Source organism: Ambystoma mexicanum, chromosome 11, assembly GCF_040938575.1.
Source record: "Ambystoma mexicanum isolate Mex_15411 chromosome 11, UKY_AmexF1_1, whole genome shotgun sequence".
NCBI classification, from domain to species: Eukaryota; Metazoa; Chordata; class Amphibia; order Caudata; family Ambystomatidae; genus Ambystoma; species Ambystoma mexicanum.
Window position 1 is genome coordinate 1,101,711,711 of NC_090934.1, and position 17,840 is coordinate 1,101,729,550.

General features: G+C 47.0%; 1 protein-coding gene across 10 annotated transcripts in view; it reads right to left on the reverse strand.

The window, feature by feature from the left end:
• HERC1 (HECT and RLD domain containing E3 ubiquitin protein ligase family member 1) overlaps window positions 1-17,840 on the reverse strand; it is a 3,379,312-nt gene that overhangs the window by 1,650,455 nt on the left and 1,711,017 nt on the right. For all 10 annotated transcript variants that reach the window (XM_069624399.1, XM_069624403.1, XM_069624396.1 and 7 more), the window contains exon 39: window positions 826-1,024. In XM_069624399.1, the coding sequence (XP_069480500.1) occupies window positions 826-1,024 (199 nt within the window). The remainder of the gene's footprint in view (window positions 1-825; window positions 1,025-17,840) is intronic.

Here is a 17,840-nt window from a genome sequence, read left to right on the forward strand (position 1 = left end):
TACCGCGGGAAGACTCTTCATTGGATCTCGACCTCTTAGAAGAGGGAGAACGCTCCAGGTGTCTGCTCTGACCAGGAGAGGCATGGCTTCAGACAGAGGCCGAATCAGAGACCACACGCCACAGCACCTTCATCTTCATGGTAACTGTATCTCACTTGTCCTTTCTTGGGATTGGCAGCATCGACTGCAGTGCGTTCCTGGCGCATGTGTACTGGCCTGGCTCCACTAATTAGAATCCTGGAATTTCCTCAAGATTGTCCTCCGATACTCATTTCTATAAACCCTTTACCATCCAGACACAGCACTGTTGGTCTAGTAAAAAGTCCCAATTTCTCTAGGGTCTTTAACTTTGCGCCAGCGCCTTTACCAGTTAGTAACATGCTTGTCTCAGTGTTACTTGCTTACTTATAAAACATGTAAACAATGGGTGAGAAGAGGCCTTAACCCGCTACAATGCCTGCTGTTTACCTCCCAACATTCATCATCAATGATCAATGACACACTAATCCAATATCCCACCTTTAAAAGGCACAGTACAATGGCCCAAACCCCTTCTGCCCATTCATTTCTGATTTTGCCATATTACTGTGTAATTGCATTACAGACCAGTGGGGGAGGGCTGCACAGGTGTTCTCATCCCTTACATTATGATGTGCCCCTGGCTTCCCCTTACAGGCTTATAACTTGAGCATATGCTGTTAACATCTTTTACAGCCCTGTCACACTGGACTGTAATGTCACATTTCAAAACTCACAATCATACAATTTAACCACAACAAAGCAGCACCCTAAATGATACTCATAACAAATAATTAAATGTTTCACCTAAGAAGGCTGAGAGGCATCACTCCAGGAGATTCAGTAGCCGGCACAGTTTCTGTATCAGTCACTGGTGTTGTAGCAGTGGTGGTGTCCTCTAAGGAGCTGCTCATGAAAGAAGTAGTGCTAGAGGCAGAAGGGCTGGTAGTCACTGGTGTTTGTGACTGCTGGATGTGATCACCTTCATCAGCTTGGTGGTCCACCTCTGTCAAAAAAGTAATACTTATGAAAGTAATACAATTAACAGCCCACACAAATAATTAACAAATGCAACATTGGATGATTACAAGGCGAACATTATAAATAACTAACAAAAGGTAAAGGTGGCCGTCTATAGTGCATAACTCGTGTAACCCCTGCCTCCATTGGCAACTATTGACATTAGTGTACAGTTCTAGCTTTACCCTGCAAGAGTACCAGAACCCTTAAATGTGCAGGCAGACTTGTGAATCTAAATCCCTACCACTCCACAAAGCCAGTCATGAATAGTCTTTTGAGTTTGAGTCTGTAATTGGAAACATTGTCAGTTACGCAGATGAAAGGCCAAAAGTAAAAAAAATAAACTTAATATAATTTTATGATTCTAATTTAAATAGTCATGTTGGAAATTAAATTTGTCAGGGTAATTCACATTAAGCATCCAAAACACCGAATCGGATCCCCCAGCCATTATAATTTAGGCAAGGAGGCATGTATCATGGAGCTATTTAAAGGGGTAGTGCCATCAAAAATGTTATTGGCTCAAAAGACGGACCATCATCAAAAATATATATAAAACATATTCATTAAGAAAGTTGCTATGTAAACTTTTGAGCAAACGAGGCTCAAAGTCACAGATTTAAAGCACTAGGAGGCATCCATTTTGTGAAATGGATGAGCATCCTGTGCTTGTGTTAATTTCTGCCCTTGCTGCACTAATTGTATTGTATTTGTTTATATAGCGCTTTGCACCAAAGCACTGCACAATTGAACAACTTGGTACATAAAACATGAAACAATATAACGGTAGAAGCAAATTACAGTTATGAATCAGTCAACAAAACAGTAAGAAGAGCAATTAAACTGAGGGGAATAGGGAGAGTAGTGCAGTAGGTCTGTGAGGGAGAGGTGGGGAGGAGAAATGAAGCAAAAGCCAGCCAGCGGTAATACACAAAAGCTACCAGCAGGTGGCTTTTGCTTCATTATTGCCAGAGAGCAGAGATTAACACAACCTGCTGCTGGTAAGTGCATTAAATTTCTTTTTTAAAAGTACTGGAAAATAAATGCTGCGGTTTTCTAACTTAGAAAGAAAACCGCAGCATTTATAACTTGTATTTGTGTTTGCTGTGGCTTCAGCTTTGAGTCTGCTGGGCTCCCCCGAACCGGGTCGGGGGAGCGCAGGAGACTCAAAGCTGAAGCCACAGCATACATAAGTACAACGTTGTTGTATTTAAAATGCTGCGGTTTTCTTTCTACGTTTCCCGGAAGCCGAGAAACGTAGAAAGAAAACTGCAGCATATTTTAATACAACAACATTGTATTTCTGACTGTGGCAGCTTTAGCTTTGAGTCTCCTGGGCTTTCCTTCCATAGACATAGGGAACCACCCCAACAATTTGCTATTATTTTGTACTGGCCCTGACCTTTGGAGGTAAGTGAAGCCTTTTTACTTCTCTTGCTTTGCTAAGCTCATCTGTTTTGGAGGCACGGATTGCTCCCTATGGCTATCACGGCAGAAGAACTTGGTTGTCCAATGTGAAATTTTCTGTTTATTTTACACTGCACTCTTCACCCTACAGTGAGGTATGGTAGAGCTACTTTGTGTGCATTTAACATGTTTTCCGTAACTTTATGTTAAATTGCATGATGTGTCCAAGATAGGAGGGTGGAAGCAGATCTGTTTCTAGCGTGTTTCTTATAATTCTGTCAGGCACTTTTGAATTCTACTACTTAATGCTTTTCAGAATACTACATACTCTAAAATGGCTGTGCCACGAACCTTTAAACTGCCCTTTGCCCATGTTGCATTTTGGTCTACTTCCTGCACTTTCAGGGTCGAATTTGTCATATATGATAAGTACTTTCACAGGGATGGCGCCAGCTTTTTTATATCGCAGGTAAAACGGCGGTGGCGTTTGTGGCCGAATATGAGGGCTGGGACTGTGTGGTCTCAGTCCATATCCATGGGCTATTCAACATCTATCTTGCCCCTCTTGCTCCCCTGATCTCCTCCTCCTCTCCTCATTTCCAGCGTTATGCTGATGACACAAAGCGTTACTTCAAAATTTCCCTCTACTTCCCCCTCCTCCTCCTCCTCCTTTAACAGCCCTGACTGTCTGTTCGCCATTCAGGCATGGTGGGCAGCGAACGATCTCTGTCTCAATGCCATGAGACAGAGATCCTCCTAATCAGGACACATGTGCCTTCTTTTCCACCTACCCTTTGGCCACCCTCTTTGGGCCCTCTACCCCCACCATCTTGTGAGGCCAGAAAACCTTGGGGTCATCTTCGATTCCGCTCTCTCCTACACCCCTTACATCATGGACTTTACCAAGAAGTCCCACTTTCAGCTCCACCTCCTCAGAAGGTCAATGTCTCCAGAGCTATGGTCCTCTCCAGGCTGGACTCCTGCAACAGCCTCTTTCCCGATCTCGCTCTTTGCTCCCTTCGCCCCCTCCAGCTATTCCGGAATAGAGCTGCAAGGCTTATCCTTGGCCTGAAGCCCAGAGACAGTATCTCTTTAGCCCTAAAAATCTCTCCACTGGCTCCTGGTCACTGCAAGGATGAAATTCAAGACCCTCTGCATCATCCACAAGGCCTTCTGGAAGGTATTATACCTTTTTAGTGAGTAAAAACGTCCGCAAGCATCAAAAGTCTGAAAATGCATACCACCAAATGTTCAAACCTTTGGTGGTATGCATTTAAGGTAGGTAAAAAAAAAAAAAAAAAAAAGAACACAAAAAAAAAAGAAAAACCATTAAAAAAAAAAAAAAAAACGGGTGTCCCCCGCAACACCCTGCTCACTACACTTTACAGTATAGTGAGCAGGGGTTGCGGAAGACATGTTTTTCGCATGGGAAATGTACGTACCTTTTGTGATGCATAAATTTCCCATGCAAACTTTACTGTTGCGGGAAAACCAGCCACGGTCGGATTACGCAGATCCTTCTGGAGCTTGGGACCACGCTACCTCCAACTTTCTCTCCCTAAATACTCACCTGCTAGAGCCCTACACGCATCTAACGCCAACTCCAACTCGTTGACTGTCAAATGCTTCTCCAAGCAGAGATTGGGGGGCAGGTCTCTCTCCTTGGCTGGTGCTTCCCTCTGGAACAGCCTCCTTGCCCTCTCAGACTTGAGCCAGATCTCCTTAAGCTCCCGAAACTGCTCAAAACTCTGCTCTTCTCTACCTCTTTCCCTTCCCTGCTAATCATCCCACTGCCACTGTTAGCAGTGGCCTGATCCTCATGGGTCTCACAGGAACCCAGGCTCTTCTTTCACATCAATACCAGCACCCCCCGACCCCCACTGCACTGCCCTTACGGGCCTCTGCTTGGCAGCTCTGCATTCCACCCTTGAGAGTCGCTTGCACTATCACTTAGCCTGCGGTTCTCTTCCTTGGCTCCCCTTAGAACCTCCCTCCTGGGCCTTCCTCCAGCATTTGTCCACTCGTCTGCTCCCCCCTCCCATCCCCTGAACCTCTTCTCAATGCACTTGCACGTCCAAATTCCACAAGGCCTAGTAGGACCACAACTGTATATTTACTGTTTTTGCCATTGCTATAATTTCCCCTGTTGCCTTCCCATTTAGCCTTGTGGCGCTTTGAAACATAATTCTGTTGTATAAGCGCCTTACAAATTCTCAATAATATAACAAATAAAATGCTAAAGAGTGTACATGATCGGACAGCTGAGCCAGTTTGTATGGTGCCGATCTCTACCATTGGCCTGCTTGGGAGGGAACGAGGGGGATGGGCGGGGGGACTCAAGTTTGAATCCTGGATTTAAAAAAAAACATTTTCAACCATTCTTCAGATCATCGCTGGAGTAAAGACCCCTATGAAGAGGAGCATCCTGGTAAAGATCTAGAACTTGTTGGTGCACCCGTCCAACATAGTTTTCATCAACCGTCCTGGTAAAGCTCTGCTTCTTTGCTGATCTCCAGAAGGCCTTCAATGGTGGTTTGACGCTCGAAACAACCAGTCTCGAGACCTGATTGAGGAATCTGCCTTTGGAAGCATCCTGGAACATCCTGTGGGCTGACCAACCTCCTCTAGGGCTAACTCCCTGCGCATCAGTCACCATCAAGAGTTCAGACTTCCATTGACTCTCGACTTATGAAACAAGAATCCTATAACAGCAGTTGCAACTGGCCAGCACAACGAGGAGCGTGCAGGATCAGTTTCTTTGTTTACACCCACAAAGTTGAGTTCCACAATTTCTTCATAGTGGCCATCGCTGCTCTCTGCCTGCTTTTGTGTCCTGGTGGTCCACTGAGGTAGTTGTAAACGTGGTGGTCCATTCTTCATCCAGGTAAGGTTGTCCAGCTGTCCAGTCCCAGGAACTATCTCTATAGAGCACAGAACTGGCAACTAGCCGAAAGTGACATCTACACCTGCTAACCCGGAACCTCCGTTATCAGGACCAAGATACGAGACACAGGGCTCAGTGACTTCAGGAACCCCATAAGTGGTCCCTGAATAAATCAGAGTACCGGGGCGAGTACACGTATGGTTCCTACCCAACGTAAATTTGTAGAATTTAACAGGAGTAAAGATCTTGTCCTACTGCTCCCTGGCCTGACCATCATCATTGGAGATCTGGTCAAGCGACCTCCACAGGGCTTCCCTTAAGATTGTTTGAATGGGAGAGGGTTTCCTATGAAATTTCCTCAATTATACAACTCATTTTAAATACTTTTTTTCATTATTTAGTTTTGGCCTGCATAATCAAACCTTTCACTCATATTCACATTCAATGAATATATACACATATATACACTTGATTTTATATAAAACAAAAGAAGCAAGTTTTCACCAACTTCAGTTTTCCGATTTCAAATACACTAGATAAAATCATCTGCATTACAATCTCATCAGAAAAATAAAAAGAACCAAACCATTACTCAGCAGTCCCCGACTACAACACTTAAACATTTTAAAAATGCCTAATCACAGCAAGAGAAAAAGAAACTGAGTGGCCACTAAGTAAAACTGACAACCAATCCTCAACATTAAAAGTTGTATAAGAGGGCACGATAGATCCTAACCAGAGACTTCTCCATTCTGATAGCTTGGGGCAGCCCAACAATAGATGACTTAAGGTTTCTGGTTCAGCTGTCAAACAACCAAACCTACCACCCTGCTCCATTACTCCTAATTTCGCTCTCACTCCGATGACCTCTTGTCAGGAGTAAATTAAACCACATTCTTAAGAAGTCTCTATGGGAAGTACTCGGATAGATTGGTAACTGGTTAGAAGGTTTGCTAATCCATCGTGTCCCTCTAAACAATTTATATCTGATACATTTGTTCTGGGTTACTATGCAATATTTCCTCCAGATCTTAGATTTTGTTCTTATTGGGTTTAACAGCAGCACCTCAACTTCAAAATATGTGTCTCATTTCTAAAAAGTTATTTTCCCATTCAATCATCCATCTATCTGATTTTGACAACAAAGCCTCCTTTAACAAAAAAGGGGGATAACCTTCTGCCAATAAACATTTCATGTACATGTAAAGGTCTTCCAATTAATCATCGCCTGGAGTAATAGCAGTCCTAGTTTGTTAATAATTATTTGAATAGAAAAACCTTTCGGCTTCGGCAGAATCTTTTCTAAAACACACCCAGTACAATCCAGAGGGATTACGGAGTACAAAGTGCCCCCTCTGCTCCACACGACAACATAGGCTCAGCCTTCATCTTAGAATACTGAATCACCGGGAGCACTGAAAATGTGCCAATTTTATGACGTCGTGCTGCTCCCTGGGCCACCAGTAAGCCCGCATTTAGTCTCAGCAGTGATACATTATACTTATTCTTCATAGTAGTATTTACTTGAAATCCCAAATACTGATAAAAATCCACTCTAACTAAAGGCAAATAATATAATTGCCCTATTGATGAAGCATTAGTCAGGGATTTGACCCAATACCTCCAGTTCTCCTTAAAAGATGTTGAGGACACCATTGGTTCTCAGAAGGGTGGGAAAGCGGTCGGGCTTAACAGAATCCCAGTAGATCTATTCAAAGGGAACCAAGAATACGGGGCCAAACCTACTGAGGATCTTTAATGTTCTACGTAAAAAAGAAAATAAGTCCCGAGCTCTAGACAGATAGCAGAAATCGTGGCTATATATTAAAGGGGGGGGGGGTGGGTGGGGGAGGGGAGCTTGAAAACTAGCACCGATATCTCTGCTGGACTGCTCTGGGCAGATCTATGCGAAAGCACTTCTGCAACATATACAGGCCTGGGCTGATTCTGAAGGTATATTGAGTCATATAAAGGCAGGATTCCAATCTGGGTTGTGCACGCTGGACAAGGGTTTTCACTGCACCGATTGTGAAGAAATACACAGTACTGATGAAGGCAAGGCTATCTGTAGCCTTTGTCGGTTTAAAAACTGCTTTTTACAGTGTCCCTAGGAGGTTACTATGGCAGGTGTTGATGTCCAAGAACACCCCCATAAATTCCTGGAACCTCTTCAATACTTATACTGCAACAACAAAGTGGTGGTGCGATGGTGTCTAGCAGGTAAGTAACTAGACCATTGGATGTTGCTAAACAAATCTGACAAGTCTGTGTCCTGGCCCCTCTAATTTTTGGTATTTATATGAACTGCATTATCTAGGAACTCATTGCATCTGCTCAAGATACTCCGCGCCTAGGGGATGACAGGATCCCAGCACTGTTTTATGCGGATGATGCCGTACTCCTGTCAATAACCCAGGGAGGTTTACATGCATCTCTTTAGTGTTTTGACCCCATGTGCCTGGTCTGACCACAACATTATTCTTGTTACTATTCAGGACAGCAGCCCACATCCGCACAGTATCCCGACTGCCTCACCTAGACTAACCAGTATTCTACGGAACCTAACAGCAAAGACATTACTCCCCTTGATACAGCCCATCACCAACTTCCCCATCTCCTCTAACGACCCTACCGTCTTAGTGGATATCTACAACAACACTTCAAGCAACGCAATTAACACTACTGCACCTTTGAAAATGCTAAAGTCTAAACCTCTCGCTCACATAAATTGATGTTCCCCCCCGCAGTTCAAAACACTGCAAAAAAAAATAAAAGGGCTGCAGAAACTCTGTTTCCCACTACATCAAATAAAAAGAACTTCCCAACAGCTTCCATAACTTACAAGAATGCTATTCTTAAAACCAAGAGTGACACATACAATGAGAGAATCTCCAAAGCTCAATCAAGTACTAAGGAACTCTTCAGTATCCTGCAAAAGCTGGAGTCTCCTTTACCCCCTCCTGAGTCTGGCACTGAAGACTCAACATGGTGCACTAATATTCAGAATGCATTATCTGACAAAATCACGCTCCTGCAAGCCAAAATTGAGGCAAAAAAATCTAGTCTGACCAACTCACCTTTAATCCTACCACTAATACCTACTCCGAACCCAGACAACTTGTTTAAATGGGCACCTCTATCGTCTAAGGCTGTCGAAGGCATAATTACAAATCTGAAACCGTCAAGATGTCAGGGGGACATCTGCCCTGCAACAATCATTAAAGAGGCAGCAAAAGAACTTGCGCCCCTTATCGCCTCAATAATTAACGCCTTGTTTGAAACAAATACAGTCCAGACTAAACTAAAAGATGCCTGGGTCTTGCCTCTCCTAAAAAGCCCTCTCTTGACCCAAATCCCATCACTGGCGATTATGACACAGAATCTAAACCTCTGAACGACATTTACCTGATCATGCAAGCCTGGATGGCCAAACACGGACTGTGCCTTAACAATGACAAGACAAAGCTTCTGCTCATAGGATCCCAAACCAGATTCAACAGACTAGAGAAAAAAATTGACTCATTGAATATTGATGGCAACATAATCTCAAAAGAGGTAAAAACGCTAGGTATATACCTCGACTCTGCACTAACCCTGACCAGACAAGTTAATGCGACAGCCTCGACTACAGCGCATACTTGTAAATGAATTAATGCATGCAGGCGTTTCTTATCCACTGCCAATTGCATTATTGTAGCCAAGGCTCTGGTCCTAGCAAAACTAGATTACTGTAACGCCCTGTATGCAGAAACTAGCCAGCAGTACCTAAACAAGTTACAAACACTACAAAATAACGCACTCAGATCAGCACTCAACGTACCAAGATCTAACCATATCTTTGAATTCAGACATAGGGCACACTGGCCCTTAATCAATTAAAGAAATGCGCTGAAAATACTGTCACTTACATATGTCTATCTAACCAAGCCCCCAAATACCCGAGCTATTTTTTTTCTCAGACAAAATGTAAAAATCTGGCTTCTCTCACAGGAACAGTAAGACTGGGTTCCTGACCACATCAAGTACCTACATTGTCTTTGTCCTGATATATATCATACTATTTTGCCTCATACTTACTGTATGTAAATCATAAGTATTCTGTACCATATCTATTCTTTTATGTCGCTATTGTATGCATTCTGTAACACATGTATCCTCTAATAAATGCACCCAGATACCTACGGGTTGAGTGCGCTATATAAATAAACAAAATACAAATGTGAAGAGTTGGATTTTGAAATCAACACTACCAAAACTAAGTTTATGGTTATCTGCCCACAACACATGGGGAAAAAAACAGCTCTCCATGTCTGTTTCAGAGGTGAGAAACTGGAACAGGTGCTTTAGCATAATTACCTCGGGATCTGGTTCTCAGGTAACACCAGCTGGGGTCCACAACAGCTCAAGGCAACCATACATGGAGAAATATAGTGGCTCCATTAAAAAATTATTTTTTAGCACGTAGGTGACCCAAAAACACCAGCATTTGAAGTCTACAGGGCACAGGCCAAGGCATCGACCCTTTACGGATCCGACATCTGGGCTTCACTAATAAGAAACTCTTGTGTACTATTGAAAAGAACAAGTTACTTACCAACTGGTATCGTTCTTTCGACTGGATGTTCCTCCAACGTATTCCACATCTTTGACATGTAATGTCCACAGCTGTGCACTTCGGAAACTTTTTCGGCAGAGGGCATCCTGCTTCGAGTCAATGTCCCTCGAAAGCATCCGTCAAGGACGACGTCACAGGATGTTATAAATAGGACGCACGGCGCCCGTATCCTCAGTTTAAGTTTTTTCCCTCAGAACGTGAGGGGCAGGCTGGGAGGGCGATGTGGAATACGTTGGAGGACCATCCAGTCGAAAGAACGTTACCAGTTGGTAAGTAACTTGTTCTTCGAATGTATTGTGTCCTCCAACGTATTCCACTTCTTTGACAGACTCCCAAAGCAGTACCTGTAAATGGAGGAGGGAAATTAATTTAGAGTACCCAATTAGATTGCGGAATAAAGAACCGCCTTCCCAAAGGCCATATCCTGACCATTGATTGTATCCAGGGAATAATGTTTTACAAAGGTGTGGACGGAAGCCCATGTAGCGGCATCACAAATATTCCTAATAGGTACACCCCGCTGGAGGGTGGTGGAAGTCGCCACGGCCATAGTGGAATGAGCTCTCAACCCATCAGGAGGGTCCTTACCCGCCGATCGATAACATTCCGTAATGGTGAGGATAATCCACCTAGACAAGGTCTGTTTGGTAACAGCCTGGACCAATCGGTGTCCAGCATATCCTACAAAGAGTTGATCGTCCACTCTGACCCTGGACATCCTAGAAATGTAAAAGCTCAGAGCTCTCCTAGGATCCAACCGATGGAGTCGCTCCTCTTCCTTACGAGGATGACGAGGAGGGTAGAAGGATGGCAGAACCACCTTTTGACTCAAATGGTATTCAGAAACTACCTTAGATAGAAAGGAGGGACGTACTCGCAGTACAACCCTGTCCTTGTGAAACACAGTAAAAGGTGGCGTAGGTGAAAGTGCCTGCAATTCACTCACTCTGCGAGCGGAAGTAACCGCAACCAAGAACACAGTCTTGAAGGACAGTAATCTCAAAAGGACAAGAGTGCAAAGGCCCCTGTGGGCCAAAGAAAGTAAGAAAAACAAAACCATAGGAATGGAGCACTGAAAAGGATCAACATTGTGATCTCTGCACCAGTCGCAGAACTTGCGCCAATGGCAATGGTACAGGGATTTTGTTGCAGGCTGCCTGGCTGAAAGCAACACCTCCATCACGTCATCCGGGAAGTCCCAATCCTTATACCTCAACCTTTCAGACTACTAAGCGTGAAGGTTGAGAGTCTTGACCTCTGGGTGGAGAACCTGAACCCCCTACCTCATTCGCGCGAGAGCAGATCCTCTCATTAGGGAAGACAGCGTGGAGGACAGATGGACATTTCTAGAAGGTCCGGGTACCACGCTCTCCTGGCCCAATCCGGAGCAATGAGAATCATGCAGGAACCGAACCTCCGTAACCTCCTCAACACTTGAGGAATGACAGGGACTGGAGGAAACGCATACAGAAGTGGGAATTACCAATCCACCACGTACGCATCTCCTAAGGCTCCTCTTGGAGGAAATTCCCTTGAGCAGAATGTCTTGCACTTCCGGTTGACACTGGTGGCGAAGAGATCCACTTGTGGGGTTCACCAAAGGGCGAAAATCTACTGAAGGACTTCCTGAGCCAACCCCCACTCGTGGGAGACCGTGCTCTGCCTGCTCAGAGTGTCTGCCACTGCATTTTCGTCTCCGGCCAGATGAACTGCTGAGACCAAAACTACCTGCTGGATGGCCCAGAACAGAACTGCATTGCCTCTCTGCACAACGGAAGTGACCCTACCCCCCTCCTTTTTGTTGAGGTAATGCATGGCCACTGTGTTGTTCGTCATGATCAAAACACTCTACCCCCGTACAGAGGGAAGAAAAGCCTTCAGGGCTAGCCGGACGGCCCACAGCTATAACAGATTGATGTGGAGTCTGGACTCCGACGGAGACCAACGACCGCTGGGAGTCAAGTCGTTGGCATGAGCGCCCCCATCCTGTGAGGGAAGCAATTGTCACTACCGTCACCTCCGGCCACGGTTGCCAAAACTGTTACCCCTTCATCAGGTTCCCTTCATTGGCCCACCACAGAAGATCCTGGGAGACCGAGAATGGAATCTGAGCGGGATCAGACATCTTGCCGGAGAACTGTGACCACTGTATCTTGAGAGCCCACTGCAGGGATCTCATCTGAAGCCGGGCCTCTGGCACCAGAAAAATGCAGGAGGCCATGAGGCCGAGCAACCTTAAGAATTCGAAAGCCGGGAGACTCTGGGCATGTTGAAACTTGTCCACCATCTGCACAATGTGATGAGCCCTTACCTTGGGAGGCGAACACTTCCCCAAGGACGTGTCTAAAACAGCCCCGATGTACTGGAGCTGTTGGGAAGGTGTTAAATGCGACTTCTTGAAATTCAGGGAGAAGCCCAGCCTGTGGAGGGTGCGGCAGGTGACACAGAGATGATCCAACGCCAGCTCGGGAGAGCGCACCCGGATCAGCCAGTCATCCAGGTAGGGGTAGACGTGAATCCCCCCCTCGCCTGAGATACGCTGCCACCACCACCATTAGCTTGGTGAAGACCCGCGGGCAGAGGTCAATCCGAACAGCAGGACCTGAAACAGAGTGCGAGTCGCCAGCCGTAAACCTCAGGTACTTCCTGTGCGTGCGATGAATCGGCACATGAAAGTAAGCATCCTTGAGGTCCAGAGACACCAACCAATCCTGAAGTTGAAGAGCCTGGAGGATTTGAGAAAGAGTAACCATCTTGAACTTGTCCTTCCTGAGAGGTTTGTTCAACCAACGCAAGTCCATGATGGGCCTCAATCCGTCGTCTTTCTTAGGGATCAAAAAATAAGGGGAATACCATCCCTTGTTCTTATCCGCTACAGGCACCAGTTCTATAGCGCCTTTCTCCAGCAGGCTCAAGATTTCCTGTGCAAGGAGCGGATCCGGAAGCTTCAAAGAGTTTCCCCGGTGGATTGTCGGGAGGCCGCTGAAGGAAGGGAAGGCAGTAGCCGTGGGCAGTATCCAGAAGCCACGCATCTGAAGTAATGGCACGCCATTCTTCGAGATGCTGAGACAGTCTGCCCCCAAACGGCGAACTATGGGATATGGCCTCATGACTGTTTGAAAGCGGCTGCGGTATTGCCTGAAGGCAAAGAATCGGACGGACACAGCGCCGAATAAGTCGACACCGGCCCCAAGCCCGCAATAGGTTGCTGCGGTCTCGCTGGAGACGAGGACCGAGACCTAGAGACACGTCTCTTCCGACTCTTCGAATCCTTGTCTGAACAGGACCTCGACGGCTCCCAATGCGAGTCGCGTCGTGCACCCGAGTCCGAAGGCGTGCGAGCCACGGTACGAGACCGATCCTGGCCGGCTTCGTCAGAAGGTGCGACAGGACCTGTGCCCTGCGATTGAAAAATCGCTAACATGGATTGTTTAAACACCACCCATTCCTCCGGCGTCGAGGACTTTGTAGAGAACGTAACCTTCCTAGAGGCACCACCCTCCGAGGAGGACAGGGAAGGCGACCGGTGACTGCGCTTCCTAGAGTGCCGTGATAAGGACGAGTGGAGGGAACCACTCCGGGTCCGAGATCCCCGGGACTGCTTCCGACGCGAAGAGTCGCCCCTCGAGTCGTCACTGGAAACCCCCTTGGACTTGGAAGTCTGGAACTTAACAGGCTTAGAGCCCCTACCTACCTGGAGCTTCCCCTTCCACTCCTGCAAGGCCTTGCCAGTCAGCGACTAGCATTTCGAGCTGTCGTCGGTGTCGTGCGATACGCCCAGGCACCACAAACAAATGCAGTGGGGGGTCGGTGAGCAACATCTTCGGCTTGCAGTCCCGGCAGGTCTTGAAGCCAGACCGCAGAGTTGGAAGGGTCGAAGAGAAAGACATCGTAATGATGAACACACGAGGCGCACCGAGTTAACACGAAGTTAACATGTTCACGGAAAAAACTGAACTGAGGCTACAAGCGCCGTGCATCCTATTTATAACATCCTGTGAAGTCGTCCTCGACGGAGGCCTTCGAGGGACATTGACCCGACATCATCGAATCGACGTAGGACGCCCTCTGCCGAAAAAGTTTCCAAAGTGCACAGCTGTGGACATTACATGTCAAAGATGTGGAATACATTGGAGGACACAATCCATTCAAATACATTTTTTAACTCTATCTTGATGCTCCCGCAAATTGCCCCCAATGTCCTTGTATGTTTTGAATGTGAAATGGTCCCAATAGATGAGGAGGCAGGTTTAGACATGTGTTTTATTGCTGCGGATTTGGGGTGTCCCGCAGCTCTCCAAATGCTGTGATCCATGTAATGTGTGATAAACCCGAGGGTATCCTCACTCCTGCTCCCCCTGGATCCTCTTCTCAGGTGGCCAGGGAAAGGCCATTGCTTTTGGATGCTGACCCTGGGGGTGGAGAAGCGAGGGAGGTTCACCTGGGTGGAGGGACCTTGGGGATTGGGATGCCCACAGGCAAGACATGGTATTGCCCTTTTCCCTAACCCTCCCCCAGCCTTTATGGGCTACTGTAAGACATCTCCCCTTATTTGACCTATTACAGTACTGGGACGAGGATGAGGCGACTAGGAGTAGTGAACACCAATAGGTATTTTCACGACTCGGGTATAGAGACGAAAAAGACGACTGCAGGAGTACCATTGGGGAAGTCAGGCATGTCCCACAAATAGGTTGCCTAAAAGTCAGGCAATTGGACTTACTGGCCCACACCTGTGGACCCTTAATACTCCTAGGGAGTATGAGAGGTGGGGCTGCACACAAGGAGGGAAGTCATGTGTGAGAGCGGAGGGAAGGCTAGGACCGAAAACAGGCTGGAAAGAAGAGTATGAGAACCTGTCATGTGGTGCAGCGGCAGGTGTGGGCAATCTGAAGCAGAGGAGGCGTGGTGTAAGTGAGAGCTGTGGCAGACCGAGTGAGCCGTCGGGAGCAGAGCGCTCCGGGAATGAGGATTCTTGGATGCTTGAATCCTACCCATGTGAATGCCCAAGAGGCTTGTACTCCATGTGGCAGAGGTTGTGCAGCGGAAAGTAGTGAAGTGTGAAATTGTGACGAAAATTGCACGTTGGCTCCTACATGACGGACTGAGGGTCTAAGGTGCAGTCTGAAGCCCCGGTGGGAAGCCAGAAGCAGCGGGCATCGCAGTTCATCATGCAACCCAGACACTTCAAAGAGGCTGGCGAGTTTCTCCGAGCCCCGAAATCCCAGACTGCCTTGCAGGAGAACGCTGCAGTATGGTTAAAGCAATTCCCATGGTCTAAACCAACACGCAAGGTGAAACTAAGTAGCAGACCATTGCGCAAGCTGTTATTTTCACACAGCAACTTAAAGATAAGTCGCGTGTGAAATTTCCCAGAACTAGGAAACAGAGTCTTTGTACCCACTGCCAATTAAAACGTTATTTGGCAAAGGGAACAAAAGAAAACACTCTTTACAAAGCCAGAAAGAGAGATTACAATATTGAATACCAAACAATGAAACCTTTGTGGGTAAGGCTGCAAAGTGATGAAAGTTAATTGGGAAAGTTACCCTTTAAAACAAACCTACGAAAAAAAGTACACGTGTGAAATACCATGACCGAAAGGTGGGGAATGAATGAAACAACCACAAAGTGAACTTTACGAATAAATACAGTGCGGCAAGGCCCAATACTGGCAGATGATGTGTGACACCTTGTGTCAAAGCCAAGAAAGTATGAACCTGGGCATAAATCCAAGAGGCCGACAAGGAGAAGCTAACTGAATGTGAATCTGTACACAGGGGCAAATACAGAAAGACCTGTGGGGGATGAAGACCCTAGGGTACCTGGTTGCACGACCTGTGCTAGGTGGACCATGTGGTCTGACAACCGCACCTAAACCAGGGAACCCTCAATTGTAAAAGCCAAAGGCATTGTGAAATTAAGCCAGAAGGAGCATCAGGGGGGAGAACAGCAAAGGGTGAAATATTAAGTGTTACTCACCGGAATGACTAATGTACTTTTAGTCCATAGTCCCCTTTCCTCCATCCTGCATAGGCGTCCCTCGCTAGGGACAGGAACAGAACCTTTTTTTCACTATAAATATAACACGTTCGCTTTAATGTATACACGCAAGGGTGCAGCCCTGGGAGCATGTGCTGCCCTAACCCCGCCCACCGGTGCCACACCAGTCCACTTTGACGCGTCGGCTGTATTAAACTGTTCAACCTTGATGATCGTTTTTTAGGGGGGGGATGATGGTGGGACGTATGGAGGAAAGGGGACTATGGGCGAGGAGTACGTTAGTCACTGCAATGAGTAACCCTTAATTACTCCTATGTCCCCTCCCCCTTTCCTCCATCCTATATGGGCGTCTATAACTGATGAAAACGTCTTGGGAGATACGCTATGCAAATAGATTACGAAGGACAGCCTAGCCAAATGCTGCGTCAACCCTAGCGCTGGTGTCCAGACAAAAGTGCTTGCAGAAGGCCGATTGAGTGGCCCATGTGGGAGCTCTGCTGTGATGTTGGAAGGCAACTACTGGAGCCTTGGCTCTTACAGCGTGATTGTGCATGCTTCTTTGTGGCTCTTTGTGCGGAGCCTTGTATGCATCGTGGATGGCAGCAGTTATCCATTATTGGTGCCTTGGTCACTTGTTGTCCAGGCATTAATCCTCCAAACGTGACAAATAAGGTGTTGGTCTTGCGAAAGAAATTGGTCCTGTCGAGATAGAACAGTGGAGAACTTTTCGGCATCTTCCTTGGGATTTGCAAAGAAAGTGGGGAGCACGATTTCTTTGTTAATGTGGGAAGAGGAGACTACTTTTGGTAGGAATCTGGGGTGCGGGCGTAGCACAAACATGTCCAAATGAAAGAGTGCAGGGCTCACAAGCCACCAGAGCCTGAATTTCGCTAACTCTGCGAGCTGAATTGAGTCCCACTAGTAGCACTGTTTTGAGCGTGACCAATTTGATGTCCCTTGTAGCCATGGGCTCGAATGGTTTGTGCCCAAGGAAGCAAAAAACAACGTTAAGATCCCAGACTGGGTGCGGGCGCTGGAGGGTAACGCCTGGTCAACCCCGCTAGGTGCCTCTTCACCACTGGATTAGCCTAGGATAAAGTGAACCTGTCAGAGTTCCTGTATGCGCCAATGGCTGCAAGGTATGTTCTGCAGGTGTCGACCTGGAGCCCTGATCTGGCTAAGTACGCCGAAAAAACAACACCTGCGCCACAGTGCAGGATAGCGGGTCCACTCTGTTTTACTTGGACCAGAAGCAGAACCTGGTTCATTTGCTCTTGTACTACTTTTGAGTAGCCTGACTCCTGGCACCCTGGATGATTTCTACGTTGTCTTGTGACAGCTGGAAAAATGTTGCAGATTGCAGATAGGGCTAGCCTCTCCGGGCAAGGGTGAATCATTGCACCCCCCCCCCCCCGCTGCAGCAGGAGCGGGTCCGCCCCGAGAGGGAGAGAGACTTCTGGGTTGGCTGACATCTGCCGTAGGTCTGAGATCCTAGTCCTTGTCGGCCACTGCGGCGCTATGAGTATGAGACGCAGCCACTGGGGTTGTCTGATCTTGCTACTAACCTTGTGGATGAGCGGGGTAGGAGGAAAAGCGTACACCCACCTCCCATCCCAGGGGATCTGGCGGGCATCCCTTTGGGAGCCACACCTGGTTCCTCCACAGGAGGCATACTTCTGACAAGTGCAGTTGCTTTCCGTCGCAAACAAGTATGCCATCGGGTGACCCCACCTGCTAAAAATCTCTTGAAGGACTCTCGTGTTCAGCTTCCATTCATAATTGTCGGAACCCATCCACCTCGAGGTTCGATTCTGCCGGCAGATGGACCGCTGAGATCAAGAGATGCTGAGGGTCAGTCTGCATTGGAGGAGGAATCTGGTGCCCCCCTGCTTG